Source organism: Sodiomyces alcalophilus (genome assembly GCF_042370955.1).
Source record: "Sodiomyces alcalophilus JCM 7366 unplaced genomic scaffold ACRALscaffold_8, whole genome shotgun sequence".
NCBI lineage: Eukaryota > Fungi > Ascomycota > Sordariomycetes > Glomerellales > Plectosphaerellaceae > Sodiomyces > Sodiomyces alcalophilus.
In genome coordinates, this window is record NW_027263539.1 from 1,462,196 (window position 1) to 1,483,869 (window position 21,674).

General features: G+C 53.3%; 11 protein-coding genes across 11 annotated transcripts; 4 read left to right on the top strand and 7 right to left on the bottom strand.

Annotated features, from left to right (window-relative positions):
* Window positions 1–2,041: 2,041 nt before the first annotated feature.
* ACRALDRAFT_2044509 (uncharacterized protein) lies at window positions 2,042–3,417 on the bottom strand (the record flags this gene model as incomplete). Its single annotated transcript, XM_071021439.1, has 2 exons — window positions 2,042–2,929; window positions 3,037–3,417. The coding sequence occupies 2 exons, from the start codon at window positions 3,415–3,417 to the stop codon at window positions 2,042–2,044; spliced, it is 1,269 nt and encodes a 422-aa protein (XP_070871796.1).
* Window positions 3,418–4,036: 619 nt separating this feature from the next.
* ACRALDRAFT_213132 (uncharacterized protein) lies at window positions 4,037–4,588 on the top strand (the record flags this gene model as incomplete). The annotated part of the gene is made up of 1 exon (XM_071024013.1): window positions 4,037–4,588. One exon carries the CDS (start codon window positions 4,037–4,039, stop codon window positions 4,586–4,588), a length of 552 nt encoding a protein of 183 aa, XP_070871797.1.
* Window positions 4,589–4,937: 349 nt separating this feature from the next.
* On the bottom strand, window positions 4,938–6,132 carry ACRALDRAFT_1072614 (uncharacterized protein; the record flags this gene model as incomplete). Its single annotated transcript, XM_071018001.1, has 4 exons — window positions 4,938–5,291; window positions 5,350–5,573; window positions 5,626–5,894; window positions 5,972–6,132. The coding sequence occupies 4 exons, from the start codon at window positions 6,130–6,132 to the stop codon at window positions 4,938–4,940; spliced, it is 1,008 nt and encodes a 335-aa protein (XP_070871798.1).
* A 316-nt stretch (window positions 6,133–6,448) lies between these two features.
* Window positions 6,449–6,968, top strand: ACRALDRAFT_2037499 (uncharacterized protein). The gene is made up of 2 exons (XM_071020833.1): window positions 6,449–6,534; window positions 6,602–6,968. Exons 1-2 carry the CDS (start codon window positions 6,490–6,492, stop codon window positions 6,818–6,820), a joined length of 264 nt encoding a protein of 87 aa, XP_070871799.1. The 5' UTR covers window positions 6,449–6,489; the 3' UTR covers window positions 6,821–6,968.
* Window positions 6,969–6,972: 4 nt separating this feature from the next.
* On the top strand, window positions 6,973–8,045 carry ACRALDRAFT_1065813 (uncharacterized protein). Its single transcript, XM_071017220.1, has one exon. The coding sequence runs from the start codon at window positions 7,513–7,515 to the stop codon at window positions 7,885–7,887; it is 375 nt and encodes a 124-aa protein (XP_070871800.1). The 5' UTR covers window positions 6,973–7,512; the 3' UTR covers window positions 7,888–8,045.
* An 83-nt stretch (window positions 8,046–8,128) lies between these two features.
* ACRALDRAFT_213135 (uncharacterized protein) lies at window positions 8,129–8,854 on the bottom strand (the record flags this gene model as incomplete). The annotated part of the gene is made up of 6 exons (XM_071024014.1): window positions 8,129–8,174; window positions 8,280–8,339; window positions 8,386–8,459; window positions 8,514–8,595; window positions 8,636–8,782; window positions 8,826–8,854. 6 exons carry the CDS (start codon window positions 8,852–8,854, stop codon window positions 8,129–8,131), a joined length of 438 nt encoding a protein of 145 aa, XP_070871801.1.
* Window positions 8,855–9,753: 899 nt separating this feature from the next.
* Window positions 9,754–10,479, bottom strand: ACRALDRAFT_1095117 (uncharacterized protein; the record flags this gene model as incomplete). The annotated part of the gene is made up of 5 exons (XM_071019760.1): window positions 9,754–10,103; window positions 10,134–10,153; window positions 10,189–10,194; window positions 10,242–10,288; window positions 10,371–10,479. 5 exons carry the CDS (start codon window positions 10,477–10,479, stop codon window positions 10,085–10,087), a joined length of 201 nt encoding a protein of 66 aa, XP_070871802.1. The 3' UTR covers window positions 9,754–10,084.
* On the bottom strand, window positions 9,754–11,478 carry ACRALDRAFT_1077903 (uncharacterized protein). The gene has a single exon (XM_071018704.1). It carries the CDS (start codon window positions 11,135–11,137, stop codon window positions 10,514–10,516), a length of 624 nt encoding a protein of 207 aa, XP_070871803.1. The 5' UTR covers window positions 11,138–11,478; the 3' UTR covers window positions 9,754–10,513.
* A 4,653-nt stretch (window positions 11,479–16,131) lies between these two features.
* On the bottom strand, window positions 16,132–16,678 carry ACRALDRAFT_2037502 (uncharacterized protein). Its single transcript, XM_071020834.1, has one exon. The coding sequence runs from the start codon at window positions 16,661–16,663 to the stop codon at window positions 16,496–16,498; it is 168 nt and encodes a 55-aa protein (XP_070871804.1). The 5' UTR covers window positions 16,664–16,678; the 3' UTR covers window positions 16,132–16,495.
* Window positions 16,679–18,280: 1,602 nt separating this feature from the next.
* On the top strand, window positions 18,281–19,588 carry ACRALDRAFT_1077904 (uncharacterized protein). Its single transcript, XM_071018705.1, has 2 exons — window positions 18,281–19,088; window positions 19,161–19,588. Exons 1-2 carry the CDS (start codon window positions 18,417–18,419, stop codon window positions 19,224–19,226), a joined length of 738 nt encoding a protein of 245 aa, XP_070871805.1. The 5' UTR covers window positions 18,281–18,416; the 3' UTR covers window positions 19,227–19,588.
* A 456-nt stretch (window positions 19,589–20,044) lies between these two features.
* Window positions 20,045–20,816, bottom strand: ACRALDRAFT_2022610 (uncharacterized protein; the record flags this gene model as incomplete). Its single annotated transcript, XM_071020100.1, has 7 exons — window positions 20,045–20,063; window positions 20,162–20,213; window positions 20,251–20,288; window positions 20,314–20,361; window positions 20,391–20,417; window positions 20,452–20,741; window positions 20,808–20,816. The coding sequence occupies 7 exons, from the start codon at window positions 20,814–20,816 to the stop codon at window positions 20,045–20,047; spliced, it is 483 nt and encodes a 160-aa protein (XP_070871806.1).
* Between the last annotated feature and the right edge of the window lie 858 nt (window positions 20,817–21,674).

Consider the following 21,674-nt stretch of genomic DNA (forward strand, 5'->3'; position numbering starts at 1 on the left):
CCTAGGTTCTACTGGATCCCACGCTGCCTGATGTCCCTTTCTCACGAACGGACTTGCAATACTCCGTACCTGGATGCAGATTGCACTACTGTGCTCTCTTGACAACCCACAAGCCCAACCCAAAAGTGAGGAAGGGAAGGGAGTTGTGAACTGAGCTCTCGTTAACAGCCCGGGATTGGCGGGGTTGAGCTTTGGATTGGGCGTGGCGTGGCGGAATGGCGTGGCGGAGGCAGAGCGTTGACGGTAGAATTGGTGTACCCTGAAGGCTGATTCAGTAAAGGGGAGTGAAGGTGGCCGTGCGCTAGTCCCAATTGGGTGGGAGCTTGGTCCGTGAGAATGTATGACGCGGCGGCGAAATGTATATATAAGCAGAATGAGTCTTAGGTTCTGTTCCGGACCTCGTCATGACAAGTCAACGAGACCGATCGTAGACTTGCGGCAAAGCGTGAAGAGAAATGGGTTGCCTGGAAAAAGAGGAGAAAAATGATAAAAGTAATAGTGAATAAATTAAAAAAGGACAATGGAATCGGGAAGCTGACAGAAGGTAAGTACAAGGAGTGTACTTTGTAGAAAATCGAGTGGGGGAATCAGGTTCGAAATGCGAGAACAGCAAATGTGACGGCCCTCTTCGGAAAGTCGAGAAAAGGCCCATGTGTGGAGGGGGAACTGCGCACCGTTTATATGCGCGTCGCGGTTGTAAGGCGACGAGTATTTTGGGTCTCTTAAAACGGGCCTAAAGGGACAGGTGGGCGGGGCGCATGGTTCACACTATGCCCTGACCAGGAATCGATCGTCATGAGCTCCACAAGCTGAAAAGGCGGCCGCCTGCCGAGGGCGACCCAAAGGTTGGCGGCATTACCTAATCAAGGGAATGCGTATACGAAGTAATTATTTTTGTAACCGTAGGTACGGATACCACGTATTCGTATGTACATACTAAGTACGTAGTAAATTACATATCTTACCTTGCTGGAATTTTTCCCGCACCATGTCGCGTCCGCGTCTCATAGGGAACAGCTTCCATCTCCGCCAGCTCACTCCATCATGTAAGATTTCCATTATTGATTGCCTGTGTTGCAATTCCAAAGAACCAGAGAAAGATCGTTTGCTTTCACTTTCTCCCTATTCAGGTTACCCGGTCTCCTCCCGTATATCCTTCGGGTCCCTCAATCCTCCTGCAAGCCACACGCTGCCTACAGTACCCACCATTTCCCGCCTCTCCCACCTCTCCCAACACGGCGACGATACGATGCTCTGCTCCCAAATCTCCATCTCGAGCATTTCTGGACCCTCGAGGTAGGCAGCCGTCTCCAGAATATCATGCTCTCAAAGGCAGCTCACCAACGGCGAATACAATCGACTACTATGACGTTGGGCATATTTGCAGCCATGGTGGTGAGGATCGGCGCTACTGCTGATGTAGGCGGACGACTACATCATACACCACGTGCCCTGGACAAAGCCCTTGGTTCCTCGGCGACATTAGCGTCGTCGAAGTTCAGGTCCACGATGTTCCCCTTGAATTGCCACTGCGGCCACGGAAGGCAGCATGACCATACCCTGCAACCGGCCGCCATTCGCGTCTCTGGTTAGATGCAACATCCCGGATAGGCGCTCTCGCTGCGCCCCTTATTTTCTGTCGTTCTCTTTCTCGTCTTTCACAAATCGAATATCGCGCCTCGGTTGCGGCGATGGCACCCGACGCGACAAGTCATTCCGATTTGTTTATCTTGGTCCTCAACCCGATCTTTTACTCGACGTCTTTGCAATGCTACTCCGTAGGTGAGTACAGTCTTGCTTGCACAATCCCATCGCACCCGTCATGCATGATGATCCAGATGAGCACCAAAACGCCCGAGGCCAATATTTTCGGTCATGGCGCTGGCGCTCCGCAGAAACCGAGACCCAAACTCCGTGTTTCGAGGTCGCCGGGCCCGCCGTGGTCGCCTGGTTGAAGAAGGACCCTAAATTTACTTGATCTAATCTGAGCACATGACGATTGCCCTCCGTTACCCTCCGTTGGCCGATATCGATCGTGAGCTCAATGGACACGCTTTCTAATCGCTGCTGTTAGTGTCTCCAAACCCGACAGTCGCTTCTCGGTGCTCGAAAGGAACAATGACGCCACTGGCCACGCATGGACACCGCCTTGGTCGCAGAAAACGTCCACTTCAGCAGCCGTGCCCAGCAAGGCTACAAAGTCTCGGATATCCGGCGCGAACACTTCCTCCGATCCGTATGTCACAAAGAACCCGTGGGATGGGCTAGCCTCCGCCCATACTTGGTGATCGGTCTGGAGCCCTGGAGACGCCGCTTGGCTCATCAGCTGATCCACCCCGGCATACTGCATCGCATAGACATGGAGCTGCTCGCAGTCCAGGTAGTCGCTTGTAGAGTTGTTGTGTTTGCTGGAAACGAGTGTTACCCACGGCGAAACGAGGATTGCGAGCGCCGGCGGCGGTGTTTCGGACAGGCTGAGCCAGTGCTCCCTGAGCTCTCGGTCGGTGACTCCGTTGTTGTTGGCCTGTTTTGCCGCCCACTCCAGTTTGCGCCGGTACGCCTTCGCGCAGTCGTTGAGTCGCCTGATGTCGAGGAGCAAAGAGAGGACAAGCGTCCCACCGGCCGAGTCGCCTGCTACGACTACCTTCTGTGGATCACCGGCCACTGAGAGCACATGGCGGTAGCCGCGCATCGTTTCTCGCCCTTGCGTTGGGAACGTCTTTTCTGGCACGAGGGAATATTCCAAGGCGAAAATACATGGGTTTCGGTAGCCCGATTTCGCGAGCAGGGAATGCCATGCGAGGAGGATCTCGAGGTAGAAATGTACCGATCCCATGGCAAAGCCACCTCCGTGCACGTAGTACAAGACCATATCCGGAGGTTTAGATGGGTCGGCGCTGATCCAGAGGCCGCTGAAGCCGTCAGGACCCTAGCAAGAGACGCATGTGACATTAGCATCCCGCTTTCAGGACCATGGCACCGTATCGCCTCGCCTCCTCGAATTCATTTCGATCGCCGTGGAAGTGCCATGCATACCTCTTCTTTGTACTCGGCCCATCTGGTGGGAAACCTGACATAACCATGCCGTGCCATGCGCCATGTGAGAAACGGCATGGTCACGGCCTTGTGGAAGAATACGCGGCCAATGTTGGCGGGGACATTGCGAAAGGCATACCGCACGCAGCGGACGACCAGATCCTCGAAGACGGTGGCTCGGGCGACGAAGGGCGACCGTCGGCTACGCGGACGTAATAAGTGGTCACGGATGAGACAAAGAGGAAGGCGGACGAGGAGGTACGGTAGGCAGGTGAGTGCGACGTAGATGGTGCGGAAGGCGCCGACCTGGATGATGAGTTGTGGTGCGAGGAAGAGACAGAAGATTGCCGAGTCGATCAGGGAGACGGCGCCGAGGATCATGGTGGCGGATGGGTGCCGTGTCTGTGATATCGCTAGAGCTGTCGCCGACACCGAGGAATGGCCATATGGGTTGATGAGTTAACGGAAGGTTGGTATGATGAATCGCCAAGTCCCCTGCAAGCCCAATTGGTCGCGGATTGCAGTTCCTAGGTAATGATGTAGGACGACGCGCCAGTGGCCAAGCCCGACTCAGGAAGGCGATGCTTCAAAAACCTAGGTGCCTGAAGGACAGGCAGGACAGGACAAGACGAAAAAGAACCAGCGAACAAAAGAGACTAATCCAGCCCCGAAAAGATTCCTAGGGAGTACCTACCATATCATATCATGAACCGACACGACACATCAAGCAGATGATTCATTCAACTCTCGAGTCACCTTCAGATAACGTTAGTGAGTAAAATTCAACCCCTGTAACTTGAGGCGACGACGGGTTCGTGTGAAGGTGTCGCCAGTCGCTCAGAATCAGAGGGTCTTTATTACGGCCTCTAATAATTATGTCAGCCTTGTCTGTGGGGTAGCCCGTGTAGGCACGAAGTAATCTGTACTTTACGATGTCACAGGACCAATAAGAGGCCGTTCGTTATAAGGGCCATAAGCAAAAAAAAAAAAAAAAAGAAACATGTCTTTGACGGAAATGCGTACTTCGTACACCTACAGCTCGACCTACGTCGACGGCCAACTCAAGTTGTACACGCACCACGTCACGCCGCCGACCGGGCCGGGCGGCCGGCCCGAGTACCACATGACTCAGGTCAAGGCATTTGCTATGACAAGCGACCGTGATACATTTGTTCAAGGTGCAACCGCATTCAGGAATGCACGGGACTCGGCGCAAAGGCATCGCGATCGCGACAGCTTCATCCAGGCGGCGAACGCAAGAGCACGCCAGTCCGTGGAGGCGCCGGCGGAAGCAGAAATCACAGTTGATGTGGCGGAGCAATTCGAGCAGTTGACTGACGAATTCGTGGATTGCGAGGACGATCCCGGATCACAAGCTGTCGGCACCAAGGACTACGCTGCACCCGGGGACGTCGACGAGGAGCCGGCTCGTCCAAAGTACCTGTGTGCGGAGGACGAAGAGCCTAGCCAGGAGTCCACATCGCTTTGGTGCCGAACCGGCCATGAGCTTCGCTACGAGCTTCACGTCGAGCTTCAGACCTGGGCATCCTAAAGTCCCCCGTCGAGTTCCCAGCCACGCAAGAAGCACGACCGGGCCAAGGGGCGGGCACGCCGCAGTGCGCCTCTTCGAGCGACCGGATCCTCCGCGCAGGGCGCGGCGTCTTCAGGATCTGCTGTACTGGACTTGGAGTGATGAATATCAGAAGTAGTAGCATTTGAACGAGGACGGGAGTTGCATCCTGGGACGATGGGAAGTAATATTGGTGTCACAGGGCGGGTAATTGGCCGGGGGGGGCTGGGCGGTCTGAGACAGCAGTATGGAGCGGAGCTCTCGTTGCGCCCACCCCAAACCCATTGTACGCGGAGACAGCGCTCGCTTGCGAACAGCGGTACCAGGCCTCTTAGTCTTCAGCAAACCAAGGATGGTGCAACGCCTCCCGCGCCGTGATCCTCCGCGAGGGATCCATGCAGGTCATCTTGCAGATGAGATCCCTGAATTGGGGGTCCACCTGCTGCCACCTCCCAAAGGGCAGCCTCGGCTCCTCCTCGCTGAAGGTACAGAGCAGTTCCTTGAGACGCTTGACAAACGGATTATCGTCTCCCCCGTGATAAGCAATAAAGCCCTCGAAATCCTCCATCTCGCTGGCAAAGAGGGACAGGTGGCGCCGGAGTATCAGCTCCGCCTGCTCCTCGGGGGAAGCGCGGTTCGCCTCGTCTGAAAAGAAAACCATCCTCCCTGTCCACGCGAATATTGCCTGAGTGCCTGCCAGTCAGCACCTGTGTACTGTGTTTCCTGTTCACGGAAGAACTCACCACGATGGCAAAGGAGTAGATGTCCGATGGGGTGTTCTGGATTCCCCGAGCCCAAGCCTCTGGGCTTCTCCAGAAGTGGTTCCCCGACAAGCGGTCTGTGAGGCCCTTGGCCTTGGGCGGAAGTATCACCGCAGCTTCCAGGTCGGTGATCTGGACGTTGCACCATCCAAGGTCGCCGTTATCCTGTTTGAAGGAATCCATCATGATGTTTGTGGGTTTGATATCTGTGAACCATGTCAGCATACATGTCATAATCCTGTAAAAAGGGTGGCTGACCGGTGTGGATGATGTGTTTGTCGTGCAGATCAGCGAGGCCAGCGAGAGCATCCCTTATGATGACCTTTTTGGCGACGGAAGAAAGAGCTGTGATGTCGACATGGAGCAATCCCTTCTCGAGATAGGGGAAGACGAAAATATGCCGCTCAGGAATGCTATCCACAGCTGTTCGGACATGGGGAGAGTGCTCGACGTGCTTCTGTAGCGAAATAACGTAATCGAAGTCGCCTGGGATGATGTCCTTGAGAATGAACTGCTTCCCCTTGTGTCTGAAATTGGGAGGTAGTTGGAATTTTCCGTCCTCTGGCCATACACCGGGCAGATCGCAAGAAAAGGGCCAACCTACGTCGCGCGGTACACACACCAGATCCTTCCAGCGGCAGGTCGCTCGGAAAGCACTTCGTCGATGACATAGCACTTGCCCAGAGATGACTGGAGTTGTAATCCCATGGGCAAGGGCTGCTGTCCGATGGCAGATGCAGAAGTGGGGGGGAAGACTGAGGACATGCTGGCAAATCGATGGGAACAGTGTGTTGCGTTTTGAGGCGAATTCTGTGGGAGAGAACGAGGGCGTAGAAGGAGGACAGAGGACTGGTATAGTGACGGAAGACGGCGGCGAAGCGTCCGCGCTGATAATTGGACTGCGCGGGGTCCCATCGCAAAGTACCTGCTTCAAGCAGAAAGACGACGTAGACGATTGTTTTGCTAGGAAACAGCAACAATTCATGGTGCATGCGATTGCTTGACGCTGATGACGCCCGGTGTGGGTCTTGTTGGCGGTTCTGGACGACACGACAGCGAATGATCATGCCCGATTTACGCGCCCTAACTAAGCGCCCTGGCCTGAATTCAAAAACTCATATGATGCTGCGCGGCCCTGCTTATGGCCCCAGTGCCCAACGCTCCGGGGTCTCGCCAATCACGCCGCCAGGGAGACAGCGAGACGCAGCGGTAATCACACTCGCGAAATGGCCAGACCAGGAGAAGAACCAATCTTTTGACGGCGAATGCCCGGTCAGCCGAACGCCCGAAGGAGTCGCCCGACCCCGCAAGCGGCCAGTGTGGTGAAAGGTTTCAGTGGCATAAGATTTGGGTATCTAAGCTTGCAGACGCGGCGAGGAAACCGTCTCATTCCAGGTCAGATTCATCCATCAGCCCTCTTCGATACCTACACCTGAACAACCCCTTTCAATAAAGCCTTCAAACCTGATCCTTCCTGATTTCTTCCTGCAACGCTCGCTTTCGCAGTCATATCATCATCATCATGTCTGTCAATAAGATCAAGAGCGTCTCACAGGCTATTGCCACTGTCGTTGGCAAATACGGCACGGTTACTGTTGCCTACGTCCAAGAGACTGACGCATGGAGACGAAGCTTCTTGTCTAGCAAGGTGGCCTGCGCGATGTAGGCGGGTCTGCGGCTCGGGTGTTGTTCGGCGGGTGGGGGATGAAGTGCGTATCCCGCGGCGTTTACGCGGTGGCTGGGCAACATCGTCATCTTGGCCGTGCCTTGCGACGCTGTCTTCAACAGGACTGTAGACCCCTTCATCATCGGGACTGTACTGTCGCTGACGACCCATGATGTCGTGCTGAAGGCTAGCCTGGTCTGGGCCGGTGGACGGCTGCATGGATGGCTCAGCATGAGCCAGCTCAGGTGCGTTGCTACTTGCTACCCTCGGCCGGCGACCTCAGCGTGTTTACCTGACTCTCCTGTGCCTGTGGCGGCGCGGCAAAACCCTCGTTCTGCTCCCCTCTGTTGTCTTGGACCGAAGGATCGGGCCACTGCTGCGTTTCAACCCTGGGGCTGGAGGCGGTGCTGTGTGGACTCTGGGACCGACGGTGCGCGTCCCGTGTCAGGTTTCGGCCAGTCGGATTCTGCAGCCTTGCGATGGCTATCGTCACGATGACCACGATGCTGAGAGAGGTGGCAGCTGCCGGACCTCTGTTGTGGATCAACCCCGCGACTGGAGGCGGTGCTGCATCGACTCTGGGGCTGAAGGCGTGGCTCGGAATCCGCCGGCTCGAGTTCGCTGGTGCTCTCGTCGTCCGACAGTGTGGGTGTGCATGCACGGCTTTCCACCACCTGCGGCGGCACGGCAGGACGGGTAGGGCGGTGGTCTGCTTGGAGATCGGTATTGCATTGTCCACCAACATCACGCCGAAAGTGGATCTGGTCTTGGCTGGAGGGCGGCTGCAGGGGCAGTCCAGCATCGGCCGGTCGGCCTTGTCGCCCTCGCTGCCCTCGTTGCCCGGGAATAATTGACTAGAACCATGTCCAGACTCTGCCGCGGTGCATCGGATACTCGATCTACCCTAGTTAGATCACACGTGACTGGAATCCCATCATACATAGATGGCCAAAGCTAGCCGACTCCGAAAACTCTCCTCAGGAATTAGAGCGGTATAGGGCATATTACAACCAAAAAATAGGAGTGGCTCTTGGCCGAGAAGATTGGATTTACACGGAGAAGTCGTATGTTAGGCAAGCGGTATGGATCGCTGCTCTAAGCGGTGAATGCGGGCTGGGAATATGCCGAAAGCTGGTGCAGACTGTTGTGGACGAGGACTTGGATGGAACGGATATTCTATACGACCTTGGCACTAACCGCCTAAGCGAGACCGATTAGTCCAGGCTAAAGAGCAAGTTAGGGAGACTTATCAGGCCGTAAGACCCAAGCCGGGACGTCATAGGCCCGCCGCAGGACGCCGGACTGGCTAACATGGTCGAGTACTCAACATGGTGCTCATTAGGTAGCGTGACCCGTGAAGCTGGGTGAACCATATGTCCGGGAATTCGATATCCGCCAGACTGACGCTATTCGTTTTAACAAGGACCTTAACATGACCACGACCACGATTGCTACCAAGGTGGCGGTCTAGATAACGAACCGAGACGTCTGGGCATGACAGCGGGGTACATAGTTGCATGGTAACCAAATCCCATGCCTTCACCCCTTTTCCGTTCGCCCGCCTGGAGTCGAATAAGAGATAGGCCGGCGTTTACAACGTACCTGGGGTGTCTTCTGTTTGCACCCGTGCGTACGAAACCCAACGAGGCGGCATCTGCCAGGGCGCAGGGGATCATGCGTAATGTCATGCAGCGACGTATTTTCTTAGATTTGTAGGATGGCGGGTTCAATCTCCGTGATGTTGGCCTGCTGCCCAGCCCAATGGTTCAGCTCGGCGGAAATTCATATGGACGCGCAATAGGGCGGCGCCCTCCTAGGCATTTTGATCGGTAAGGCCATGGTCTGGCTGCTCTCATCCATTGCGCGATGCGAGTCGAGGAGTCGTGCATGCCCGCTGTCGGCTTGGTTCTGGTGTATGATACCGTTCCATTGCCATCTTACCGGGAGGATCAAACTGCAATCACCCAAAGCGGTTTTCGATCCATCAGTCAACAGTGTGTAGACAGACTGCATACCGTTTTTGTAAGGCAGCTTGTCACATGACTTTAATATCAGGCCCCATAAACACCAAAGAATTTTTCAGGGAAAAAAAAATTGGCGACTTTTTTCCTCTTTCCTGTTCCTAACCTCCATCGCACACGACTCGAGTTCCTCCATGATACTGGTGCAGTATGGCCATGGCCATCTACTCGCGGCGAGCCATGGTCGCGCGTCACTCGCAAACTGCGATTCAACCTCTTCGAAGCCTACCAATGCTTTCAACAGGAGGATATCGGCTGGTTTATTGACCGCCCATGATGCCGATCAAATTAACCTACCAGACAAACCCTTCAGTTACTCAAGTGAGTGCGGCGTGTCCATCTTGCCTGTCTGTACCGTCCAATGTCTCCCTCTCCGGTCATGCCTTTCCTTCCATCCTTCTGCCCGAGCAAACCAATCTTCCATCGGCCACATCCCTCTTTTCGTGCAAGTTCCCGCTCAGCCCAAAATGAACCGTCTTTTGCCAATGCTCGGTCAGCTCAGCCATGTGACATCTGATCTTGAGCCGGATGCGATCCCTCGACTGCCTCCTGAGGCATGTACGGGATTCGTACGGGACGAAAGTGAGAATATGCAACGTTTTGAGTACGGGGCCTTTTCTACTCATATTGGGACTACAAAGGCTTCCGTAATTTATCTGTTGCTACATCCATTGTGTGACCGAATTAGTCTTAGGGACCAGCTACCTAGGTAGTGAACATGAACAATTGCATTCATTGATTTTGTATTGGATTAAGCCTCTACTGAACGCTAGCTTATCTCGTACTTTGTTGACATTTCAGCCACGAGGAACCGACAGACGCCAAACCCGTATCTCTCCGGGACTGACAGCCCGAATATTGGTTCTTCCGCACGTTACACTAAAGCTTGCACACAGCACCGCTCATCCACCAAGCCACCATCACCATCCCCATCGCTAACTTTCCATCTCATTAAGACGTTCCAGGTAGTCGATCACCTGTCAGACCCCGAAACAGTCCTTGAAGCACCCGAATCTTCACATTCTGATCTTCATTCGGTGCTGATATCCCTGTCAAGGATGTGTGTGAAACATGTTCACTCTATGCCTTCATAACTTTTTTGTGGGTGAAAAGGTAGAGACAGCAAAACTTTTTCGTCGGCTGGAAAAAGTGAAACAAAGAAAAAAGGCAGCAAAAAGCGCCAGTACGCCTTGCATTGTAAAGCGAGTCGTCCAATAGTCCGTTCTCGACGGCTCTTCATGCATGTGTCGTGTGCCATTTGTGGGCAAATCGTCCAATCAGGTAGGTAGGTAGTGGTACCCATTGTAGGGCATTACGGTAAGGCATGCGGTTCCACCAGCCAGGGGGGGTTGGGCTGGGTTGTTGCATTCCAAGAAAGGTAGTTGTGAATTGTCGGGGTATCTCAGAAAAGAGGAAAAGGATCATTTGAAGACGAGAAGAGAAAAGACGGTCTTCAATCTTAGTCAAAGCTCAGAGCTGCTCTTCGGCGCATAGGAGCATATGGGGATAGGAATTGGTCATTTTGGTCGTGATGATGTTGGTGGTGCTGTACTTCAGAGCTGGGATGGCGAGGCGGTAGGGGCCTGCGCCCGCCGTCCATGCTGGGAAGCCTCGAGGTTCCTGGGCTAATTCCGCCGTAGAGGCTGGACCGGCCGCTGATACTGTCTCGTCGGTTGCCGAAAGTCCAAGTGAACTGGCTCAGCATCTCTTGGTGGAGGAGGTTAACGGCTGTCAGGGGCTTCTCGCGAGGGTCGTCGTCGTCGTCGTCCATCCCCCTCTGCTTCTTCTTGTTCTTCTTCTTGAGCCACGAGGGGACCCCCTTCTCGGGACGGTCGAGCGTGTTGACGATGCCGCAGTCTTCGCTGCTTCCAATGCAACTGCTGTCCGTGTTGCTGCTGGTCTGGCTGCCGCTACCGTTGCGTGACCTCCAGGAGAACGACTTGCCCAGCTTGAAGGACCGAACGGTAGACTTGTCCGACTTCAAGGATGTCCGCGAGGCATTGCTGACTTGGCCCGTCGATGGGTCAAGGGGGACAATGGATTTGCGTCGGTTGGTCCGCCGGAAAATATCGAAGATGGCCATTGTGATAATAGGGAGAGGACAAGAAGAGGTCGACGTTTGGACGGAGTAGAACTGGTTATACCAGGGAAGGAAGATGGGTGTTTTGTTGCATAAGTGATGGGCAGAGATGGACAAGTCCAAGAGGTTTGGGCTGCACGTCGAACGGCCACGTGTGGCAGCGGGCTGCTGGCGAGGTATCGTCGTGTTTTTGTTTATCTTGTGCACATTGAATATGGGCGAGGTGATGGAAGACGATTATATTGTGGTGATTGTGATGTCGTGATCAACAAGGGGGAACCAAATTATCGGAAAAGTCGTAGTAGGCGTGAATGGGGATATATGAAAAGGACGGCAGGGAGTGCGAAAGCGGGGGATGGTAGTCTTAAGGAGTAATTATCTGACACCGGAGTACGAACCGGTAACTTTACACGATCCAGAGAGGCGTATCAGCGCATCCGTTCGTGGGCTGCGACAAGATGACATCGTCCCCACATAGGGACCCCCGGACATAAGAAGTGGGGTGTGGGGGTGATTAAATGGAAGGGGGTTCAAAATCACGTTTGCCCAAGGTACCAAGTACCGTTCTACGATTACATACTGAGTACACAGTCATCCGAGCACTCGTACGAGACCAATGCTTGAGCCATTCGGAACGGAACACGGGATGAATCCGACTCCTCCAACCGGAGAAACGCGCGCCCCAGCACACCGAGAGAGCTGCGCAGTCTCAATCTGGCTCATTGCAGTCAGTCGTGTACAAGAAAGGCACCGATGGGAATCGCTACGGAATCTAGCCAAAGTCCATTGCCTCTGTGCCGTAAATGCATGGTCGATTCCTGGGAGCGTGTGGTATCACACAGCATAATGTCCAATTGTGAGGGACGGTGAAGTCTGGAGTGCATGATGTACCAGCTGGAGTACCTGACTGGGGGTCTCCGTGGGGTAGAGGAACCTCTACTTTATTGGGCCGGGAATACGACGAAGTGGGGGGAGAGGAGGAAGAGGTGGTGGGCTGTCGTACTGGACGCACCGCTTTTTAGCTCGACGTCATGATGGGCGGGGTCTAAGCGCCAAGATACTCTCAGCTCCTTAAACGGGCAGTTGCAGGCGGCGGTTGCGGAGGCGCAGTGACACATTCATTCCAAGCGCCAAGCGCCAAGCTCTTGGCGGCTGTGATTATTTGCTCTGCACTCGTTGGCTTCGTATCCAGCAACCCCCCGGTTTGGAAAGCGAGGGGGTCTTCCTCGGTCTTCGGTCAGCCCGTACGAAGTATTTTTTCATACAGTAATCGCCCACCAAATACGTTGTACTACCTAATAATGGTCAACAAAATGACAAATACTGAACCCTCCCCCTTCTCCACTTTTTTTTTGATATAATTCCAGACTGTTCGGTCGGCGTTGTTCTTCGCGACTGGACATGCGAAGAAGATTTATTCCGTGATCTGACGCAAGCCTTGGCACTGAAATACTCAATTGCTGGGAGAAGAGAAAAAGCGACATGATATCACAGATCAAGGTCCGGTCCTTCCCTTGACGTGAATTCTTCAACTTGGGTTGTCATATGTACGAATATTCATATTCTTCTCCAGAGGCGTTCCCTGACGGACTCGAATTCCCGTCATTCCATCTCCCCAGTTTTCGACATTCGATCCCCGATCCGACAGGCTCTCTCGACGCCACCCTGCCTGAGACCAATTACTCTGCAGAGCCTTTCCGGACTGGTCCCAAGCTAGTTGGGTCAATTTCCGCCTGTTTCCGACTTCTGTGATGTGTTGTAATGTTTCGGAGCGAACGTATTAATTTAATTCTCCTCCCTCCCCCCTTTCTTTTTCGTCGCCTCTCCACCAATTCCCAACGAGTGAAGTTGTACATATGCAATGCAAGCCAACCCGTCTTTTTGGTGGTCAGGCACACTGAACTGCAACATGGACTGGATACTGTCCCCGTGCCGACTTGTCGTTTTCGGACACCCTTGTTCCCATCCCGCGCATCGTTGGTCCTCGAAGCGGTCATATGACCAAGATACATACATACGTTGTACATGATACAACGCATCGCAGATGGGAAACGCTGAGCGCTGAGACATCCCAGAACGCGCCCCAGTTTCCCCTTGCCCGACGAGTGCCTGGCGGACCTCGTCATCGCACATGTACATGTTGTATGTACGTTGTACCCTTGGGAGATCGGGAAGGTGGGGAGGCTCCTTTTGCCTTTGGGCGACTGGAAAACCCTGATCCCACGCCAGGGCAAGAAGGGGGGTGCAAATTCATGGCTTCTACGACACCTACAACGTACAGTAACACACACCTAGTTGCAATCTCGTCGTCTATATCAGCGAACCAATCAACCTCGCCGCGAGCGCTCCCTGGCTAGACCCAATAAACCCAGGCGGTTCGACACTGGAGCGAGACGGTGTCGAGTCGATATACCTGATTGAGCGATCAATCTGCCGTCCATAATAAGAAGGCCAGTGGCCACTCGAAACTGATACTTCGTACTAATGGACGCCGCCTCAGGAGATCAGTTTGCGGGTCTTGAAAATCCGCGCTGTTGTCATTCTCCGCGGAGACTTAACGGGAAATGTCGGTGGGGGAGAATATTAAGGATGAGGCGGGAATCTCATCGTGTGTCCCTTTGATTCGCCTAAATCCCAGTGGCCTTTGATGCCCTATTCCCAGTGCCATGGGAGTCCCGATACCCTATCATCATCTCGTCGTCATGAGAAATAAATGAATGCCAAGTCCCGTGGTCGCGAGATCCAAGCCAAACTAGCCAAACAAGCCCAAAACAAGCAATGCCTCATCTCGAGATGCATTCTGCCGCAAATGCCGCACTGCTGAATCAGAGCCCACAACGATAACGCCATTTCCCAGCTCGCCTCAGGGTATAGCTGCTCCCAAACCGAAGTCTTCACCCGGCTGAACATCCCCTTCCCACAACTATTCGATTCTCCGCACCGAACGTATACTGTAAGTCTACCCAACTGTGACTTCCTTCGGCGGACACCACCCCAACTCGCTTCGACGATGCCTTTGTACCGGGAGAATACTCCTTACGCGTACTCGTCCCAGACGTTCCGAACCACGTTCGTGGTCCGCTGAACTTGCCGGTCCGTCAAGTTGATCAGGACCGCCTGGTGAATCTGATACACCAGCATCGGTCTCTGGGAAAGCCTTCGCAGAACGTCTTCAGGACTGTTTGCTTGAGAAAGAAGGGTTGTGTGTGACTGACCGTGAGGAAATCCCCCACAAACCCCGCTCCATAACATCCCACGCAATATACCAGTGACAAACCTCGATCCAAAGCCTTGGCGAAGGTTCCGATAAGTTCCGCTTATCCGTATCGAATGGATGGAAGTCCGTGGAAATGGTTACGAGGGTGTGTTGTGAAGAAGTGCCAAGGCAGAAGCCTTGGCGTGCAGGAGAAGCATAGCCGTCGAGACAAACCGGAACAGGTCTGTGGGAGCGCTGTACCCAAACGCTGTGGGGAAGATCGTGATCTCTTTCCCTGTTGGCCTGCGCAACAGGCGGGACCACGAGCGGCGCGAAAGAGTGTGGTTTGTTCAAGAGAACAGCCGTCGCGAAGGATGGGTCCCAACAATCCCTGGACGACAGATGACCCCACCCAAGATTTGCGTTGGCCGGACGAGAAACACGGCCGGGCGAGGCATCAGTTTATCTGTTTTGGTGACAGTATGCGGATGTAGGTCTGCCCAAAGACCGAATCTAAGTACCTTGATCCTCTCTGGCTGGCATGACCGTGTGGGGTGAAGAGAAAAGCAATATCGAAGAGGTCCGGCGTGCATGGCAAATTATCCAGGTGAGCCATAGAGAGGATATGCCCACAGCGAGGAATCGTTTTTGTCGTCATTTGATCGACGGGATTAGGGCACCCAAGGAGCAGCGAGCCTTTTCAACAAAGGCTTCGTACCTTCGTACACATTGATATAGGGAGAAGTGTCGGTGAGAAGCATGAACAAGCTATTGCACATCATGACTGGAATCCCACATCCTCGCTTACCTGGCTGGGATCTCGAAGGTCCGCTGATCTGCCTAGACTTCTGAGACAGGACGGAATCGCATAACGCTTTATAGACCGCGGCGGCCGAGCTGACAGCTAACAGGCTGGGTTGATCTTCGTTCAACCGGAGTGTATAGCCTGGGCAGGTGGAAGGCTCACGCCAAGACGTGAAGAGGTTTTCATGAACAGTTGTAGCTAAGGTGACCATAGAACCATAGATATGGAGTGAAGCTCTCACCATCGGCAATGACGAAAATACGTTTCCAGAGCTGTTTCATGAGAAATCGCGAGGATGAATTGCGGGGTAGGTTTACCCGACATCGGCGGAAACTGGTGCCTTATCATAGAGGCGTCCGTATTCGGGCAGATACCTAGATGAATTAAGTTGCTTCCCTTTCCCGAAGATGAAACGGAGACACGCAAAGAGAGATGGAGCGAGGGATAGATATTATATATATTATATAAACCACGTCGACAAGTACGTACGCAAAATTTGGACGTGGTGTCAAATGGTGCGAAGATATGATGCCGTGCGTGATTCCCCATATTCTAATATACAACGTAAACTCGCTGCATATATACAAACTCATGTGCGACTAGCCTTGCAGCCTCATTTATGGGCCTTAGATAATACTGCTATTCCTTGACCCAATGGTTTGATTATTCCAGAACATTGAGGAAGGTTATAAATGAATAAGTGTCTAGAGCCTGTTGTGCATTGTAGTTTTACCTGAGATGCTACGTACGATGTAGCTTGTTGATAATAAGCGAGTGCAGTACTCGCTTATTTTAGGAAGGTTGATATGGGAACGGAACTCTCACAGCACGAACCTTATGTAAGCTTTGTAAGGCGAGTAAGCCAGCCCGGCTAAACTACGGACCGCATGGCCCGTGCCTGAGTGTTGCCCCACTACGTTTTCCAAATAAAAGCTTTTCGGACTTCGCCAAATCTTGTTCTTTCTCTTTCTTCTCTCCTCATCATCAGTTGGGTTAACTTACACCGTCATGTGTATTTTAATTCTAAACGGCGGCTCCGCACATTTGCGGCTAGCTGAGGGTTACTCGGCCTTACCTCCAATATGGGTCTCCTTCCGTTCCCAGCCCCCGAAAGCAACCGTGATGCTCTTAAAATGCCGTAGACCGTTTCCACGTCTGAGGCACAAGGGGTATCTCGGACACGACAACCGGGTCTATTTCCTTGAACCATAATGAATCAAATGTGTGCTCGGTGTCTAGTGACTACGCTGCTCAACTTGCGCACTGTTTTGCTGGCTTATGTTCTCTGCGGATAACCACGGAGTCATATCAGCGGCGTAGAGACGTTGCAGTCCTTAACCGCCCCCCACTGTCGGAACCGTCAATCGACCGCACTTGTAATTGTCTCTATTGAATCACCCTCAGCCTCGAACGCGCCGAATTTCCAGGGCGGTAGTTTCGTGACGCGCTGGCGTTGCTTAGCATCGGTGCCAAGGATGATGTCTGGTTCTTCCAAATATCTAAGAATCTCAAGAAGCGAACAGTACATCTGCCCAAGCCTCCCGCAACTCCATTTTCTGCCACTTGAACTGCTGTCAGTTGAACAGCAATGGCTGCTATCAAACATGAAGTCGCCTCTGGTTTCCAACCAGTCGGTCTCTTTGGGCCAAGAAGCCCAGCGAGACTGTGACAAGAGCAACCGCGCACGTCGCAAACAGCAACGCCTGGCTCGCTGTTGCCTTTCTGCAATTACTCAAGACGTCCATGGAGACGTCGAGGCCTACAAGAGAATGTTTGTACAGCTTCTCGGCCATGTCGCGATCCTCGAACTCGCACTTTATTCCCTTCAATCCCACAGCAAAGGCCTGGAAAGTCAGTCGCCGTAAGAGTTGTGTCGGGTGAGGTTAATTACATACGATGCCGCCTGCCAGGAAAACAAGGGCGCTGGCTGCGTCAAGGAACACAACTGAACTGGCTGGGATGGCGTCGACGAAAAGCGCAACCAGCCCGAGTACGGCGGCGATGAGGCCAAAGACGGCGGCGAAGACACCGTACTTCGTCGTTATCGGTGGCTCGCCTCGGCGTTGGATGTTCATCAGATCGGCACATATCCCCAGGACCACAATGGCGAAGATAATCTAGGTCACCGACTGTTAGGGCTAGTCGAGAGCACCACGTTTTCTCCAACCCTGGTAGTTCTTGAATGTACCTGTAGAATCCAAGTACCCAAACTGACACGACGAAGCACGGTCATGGTGTTGATCTGAAGCTTGGGAATATTTGAAGGCGACGAACGGTCAACGTCCGGCAGCGCTTCATCAGCTTGGCAGCGTAGAATCTTCGTTTCAGGCTATGATTGTCAACCGCCCAATACGCCGGGAAAGGCAATTTTCAAAGGAAATAGAAACGAAAGAAGAGGATGCAATCGATATTGGGATGTGGCCAAAGGCATATATTAGCCAAAACACTCCCCGCCTGTGTACAACAGTCTCACCAAAGCGGACCGCGACCTAGATCACATCAACAATTCCCAGCCTCTTTGGGGCGATACCTCACGTAGAGAGTTGTTTGTTGCACAGTTACGGCAGGAACGCGCTGGACCAACGCCTGTCCTACCACCGGTGCTCGCAAGTGTCAAATAGCCAGATAAGGAGTGACGACCACTCTGCCCAAAGATTAACAGCCGCTGGCGGCTTCGCAGGACCTGAGCTGGCCTAATAGCATTCGCCTTAAATAGTCGCACCTGTTCGAAGAGATGGCGGGTATCACCTAGGACTCATACCAGCAATGGCCGGGGGAGGAGGCAGGTAGCATGTTAGCCATGCCCAGGCGATCAGGAGAATCTAGACCAGCGGTAAGGTGCATCCCGCGTAAAAGCAAACAAGCGAATCAGCTTCATCGGCTTGTTTGATAATGGTGAAACTGTGCCTTGAACACGCGAGTCAACTCGATGAGATCTGGCATCTGTGATCTGTGATCATGAAGGGCTTATTTGACAAAGGTTGACGTCCACTTCACTAGAGCAAGAACTGAGTAAGCAGAGACCCTCCCGTCCTAAACCCGATTGTCATGTTGATCTACCGGTAAGTCCTTGGCCGAAAAATAACCGATGCCAAGTACCTTGTACCTGCCACGGCGCCATCAACTGGTCGAACTTGGGGCAACCAAAAAAATTTGACTCTCCGAATCAAGATTGAGAAGCTTCATAGAGCCCGACTCTTCAACCCCCTGTGCATCCATTCTTAGCCACAGCCTCGAGCTACCACAGCCGCGGACCGCAACACAACAAGACAGCTCACGCCATGGGTTCTCTCTGGAACGTCTTCTCAGGACAAAGGTCCTCGTCGCGACAAGATTCGGCCACACCTTCGGCGCCGTTACACGAGCCGCACACTAGTTTCCAGACGCCTACGACTTCCTCCTCCTCCTCCTCCCACTTCGACCCGTCAGCGGGGCAAGGCGTTGAGGCCTTCTTGCAGAATTCATCCTTCACGGACCCCTCTCAACTCCACCCTCTTGCTGGCCTAAACAAGGACACCCTCGAATACCTCACACTTGAAGACGGCGCTCTCTCCCAAGTCCCCGGCAGCCAGTCGGTCATCCCATCGCGGGGCTTCACAGATGACCTATGCTATGGAACGGGAATATCATACCTCAGCGCTCTGGGTATCGGAGGCGCGCTGGGCATGCGGGAAGGCCTGTCGAGGTCCGTCGGACAGCCGCCCAAGCTGAGGCTGAACGCGGTTCTGAACGGAATGACCCGCCGGGGTCCCTTCCTCGGTAACTCTGCTGGCGTCATCGCCATCACATACAACTGCATCAACAGCGCCATTAGTCATTTCAGAGGGAAGCATGATGCCGCGAGCACGATCGCTGCTGGCGGGCTTAGTGGTATGCTCTTCAAGAGCACGAAAGGCCTTCGGCCAATGCTGATTTCCGGCGGCATTGTCGCAACTGTCGCGGGAGCATGGGCGGTAAGTTGAGCTCTTTTGTGAACTAGTCTTTACCATACCAGAGAGCTTCTTCACTAACAGTTCCCAATTCAGGTTGTTCGGACAACCCTCGTCTCCCCTCCCGCCCAGCAGGCCGAGGAAGAGCTTGCTACATTGTAACACGATATCAACACCATCATCACCCAATTCCTTTTACTACATCTTCTCCTAATTAATCTCGGGGATTTATGGAGTCGCACTTGTTGTCGACTCGGGTCGTACCGGGCTTGCACGATGCGTGTACTCCCAGACATGTTTGAGTAGGAAGGCAGAGAGAGTTTTAAGGGGGTAAAACGGAGCATCAGAAACGGACGGACGTATGTACGATCTCTCCTCTGGAACACATAACCCGACCATTGTATACTACTTAAGCCAGTGTTGAAGAGCATTAGAACGCGTCGGATGGTTGCGGGCGTTCGGATTACTACGTTGAAAATGTAAGACAGCTTTGATCAGCCCCGTGATCCATGAAGTTCCCGAGTGCCAGAATTCGATCGCCGGCATGCAAGGACCATGTGCCGGGGGATAAGAATGAGTTGGGGTGATCGACATCTGTCTCCTAGTCGCGTTGCCTGGCGGATTCCGCGTCGCCGGCTCTCATCATTATCCGGTTGCTGCCTCCGCTGTCGATGCGTTCCTTACTTTCATGTTTCTCTCATGTTTTGCCGTCTTGTCTAATTCCACCGCTGCCGCACAGCCGCAGCGGGACACGGAAGCAAGACGCCATACCGTCAGACATCTGCCTCTGGCACGTCAACAGCAACTAATCCCAGCATGGCGGACCCTCAGTGTCATTCCCCAAAACTTTTTAGCGGAGCGGTTGTCGAGGTACTGTGGCGATAAGGGTGATCTGGAGCGCAGCATGAAGAAATACATCGAGGCGCTCGACTGTATTATGAGGGAAGCTGAATAAGTCGTCCTCCAAGTTCATACTAAGGCTACCAGACCCAGAGCCGCCTTCGACCATGCAGTCCATGGCAAAGGTATAGGGGAATCGTCGGCAGATACGAAACAGTCAGGGCCGGTGGTTGATAGCAGCAAGGAGCCTCTGTCACTTACCACAGGTAAAGATACGTTCCGGAAGCTCATTCTGAAGGCTCATAGGCTCTGCCCCGTGGTCTGCAAGGTGAGTAGATCACAGCACCTGTTGCTAATTGAGACGACCATACACTGATCGAAGAACTTGGACACAGGTGTGACTGACTACCATGGTCCGGGATATGAGGTCGAGAGAGAGAGAGAGAGAGAGATGTGCCTTGAAAGAAGAGGCTGCCTTTCACGCACGCGCGAGAGAAGAGCTTGCCAACTGCTCTGGGTAGAGTTGTAGCAGTACGTCACCCTCTACATTTTTCGCTTCCACGTCGAGGTCATCTTGTCCTGCTTGCCATCCCTGCTGATCACGGCTTCAGCGACATCTGAGAGCGTCGGTTCTTTTTCCATATAGCAAGATCGAAGTGGCTGGCTGACAAGTGTAAGTAAACACGTAGTTGCTGAGGAAGACCACCGCTCCCCTGAAGGTGCGAATTCTTCCGCTTCCGGCTGTGGAGATGTGGGAGACGGGACCTGGATCTTCACGTATGTTACGGACTTCTGAATTGGTAAACAAGTCCGCATTGACGGGCATGTCCACATAGTCTGGTGAGTGTGACGATCATTGCAGAACACTCGCACTATACCCCTTTTAAAGCAGGTTCGCCTCACAGGCGCCATTAGAGAGGGCAGAGGTAATGTTAGGTCATGAAGTACAACCAATGGACGTGGGTTTTGTCCGGTACTCGGCGTGAAATAACTTACACTATCGTCAGGCCTGGGTATAGATGGACTGTGATATGGATCTAGTGTCTGTTGTATCAGGGCAGACTCGAGTTTGTACGGCTTGTGCTAACACGGCTGGGCTTGTTTGGCATGCCAAGTTGTTCCTCGCCGTGGAAGGATGGGAGGTGACTCGTGAATTACGCCTGTACGACGAAGGAGTCGTAGATACCCGTCGAGCGTCTGGCGGTGAAGGAAAGGACCACTTGAGGTGACCTTCCCAGAATACCTAGGGTAGGTTAGGATCGACTGGCAAGAAGAAGACGACATCTACCACGTCTTCTACCACGTCTGATTTTCCGATCTTTATCAAACGAGGGACCATCCGGGAGCAGCAGCTCGTTTCATCTTCCGCCTTCTCATCACCGCCTTCCCATCTCGCCTTCTCATCCACTCTTTACCAAAGAACTAGAGTACTTACTTCCTGTTTAGGTCCAACGTTGCCTTCACCCAGCTGTTTGAGAGTCCAGTCAGCTTGCGATTCGCCATCCGCTGTGCATCTTGTACGACAACTGCCACTATCTAACCTGGAGGTCTGCCAAATACCAACGCCAACGCGCAATCCTCGCCATGTGCTTCCCCTGCTGGCCTTTTGAAGTCGTGTACGAGGACGACAATGCAGACCAAGAGGGGCATCGCCGTCCTGTGAAGGGCGTTGCATACGTGCTTCAAGTGAGTATCCATGTTTTTTCTTTCCTATTCTTGTTCGTCATCACTTGAAGAATATCCAAATTTTTTTCCCTTCGGCGACTTCCA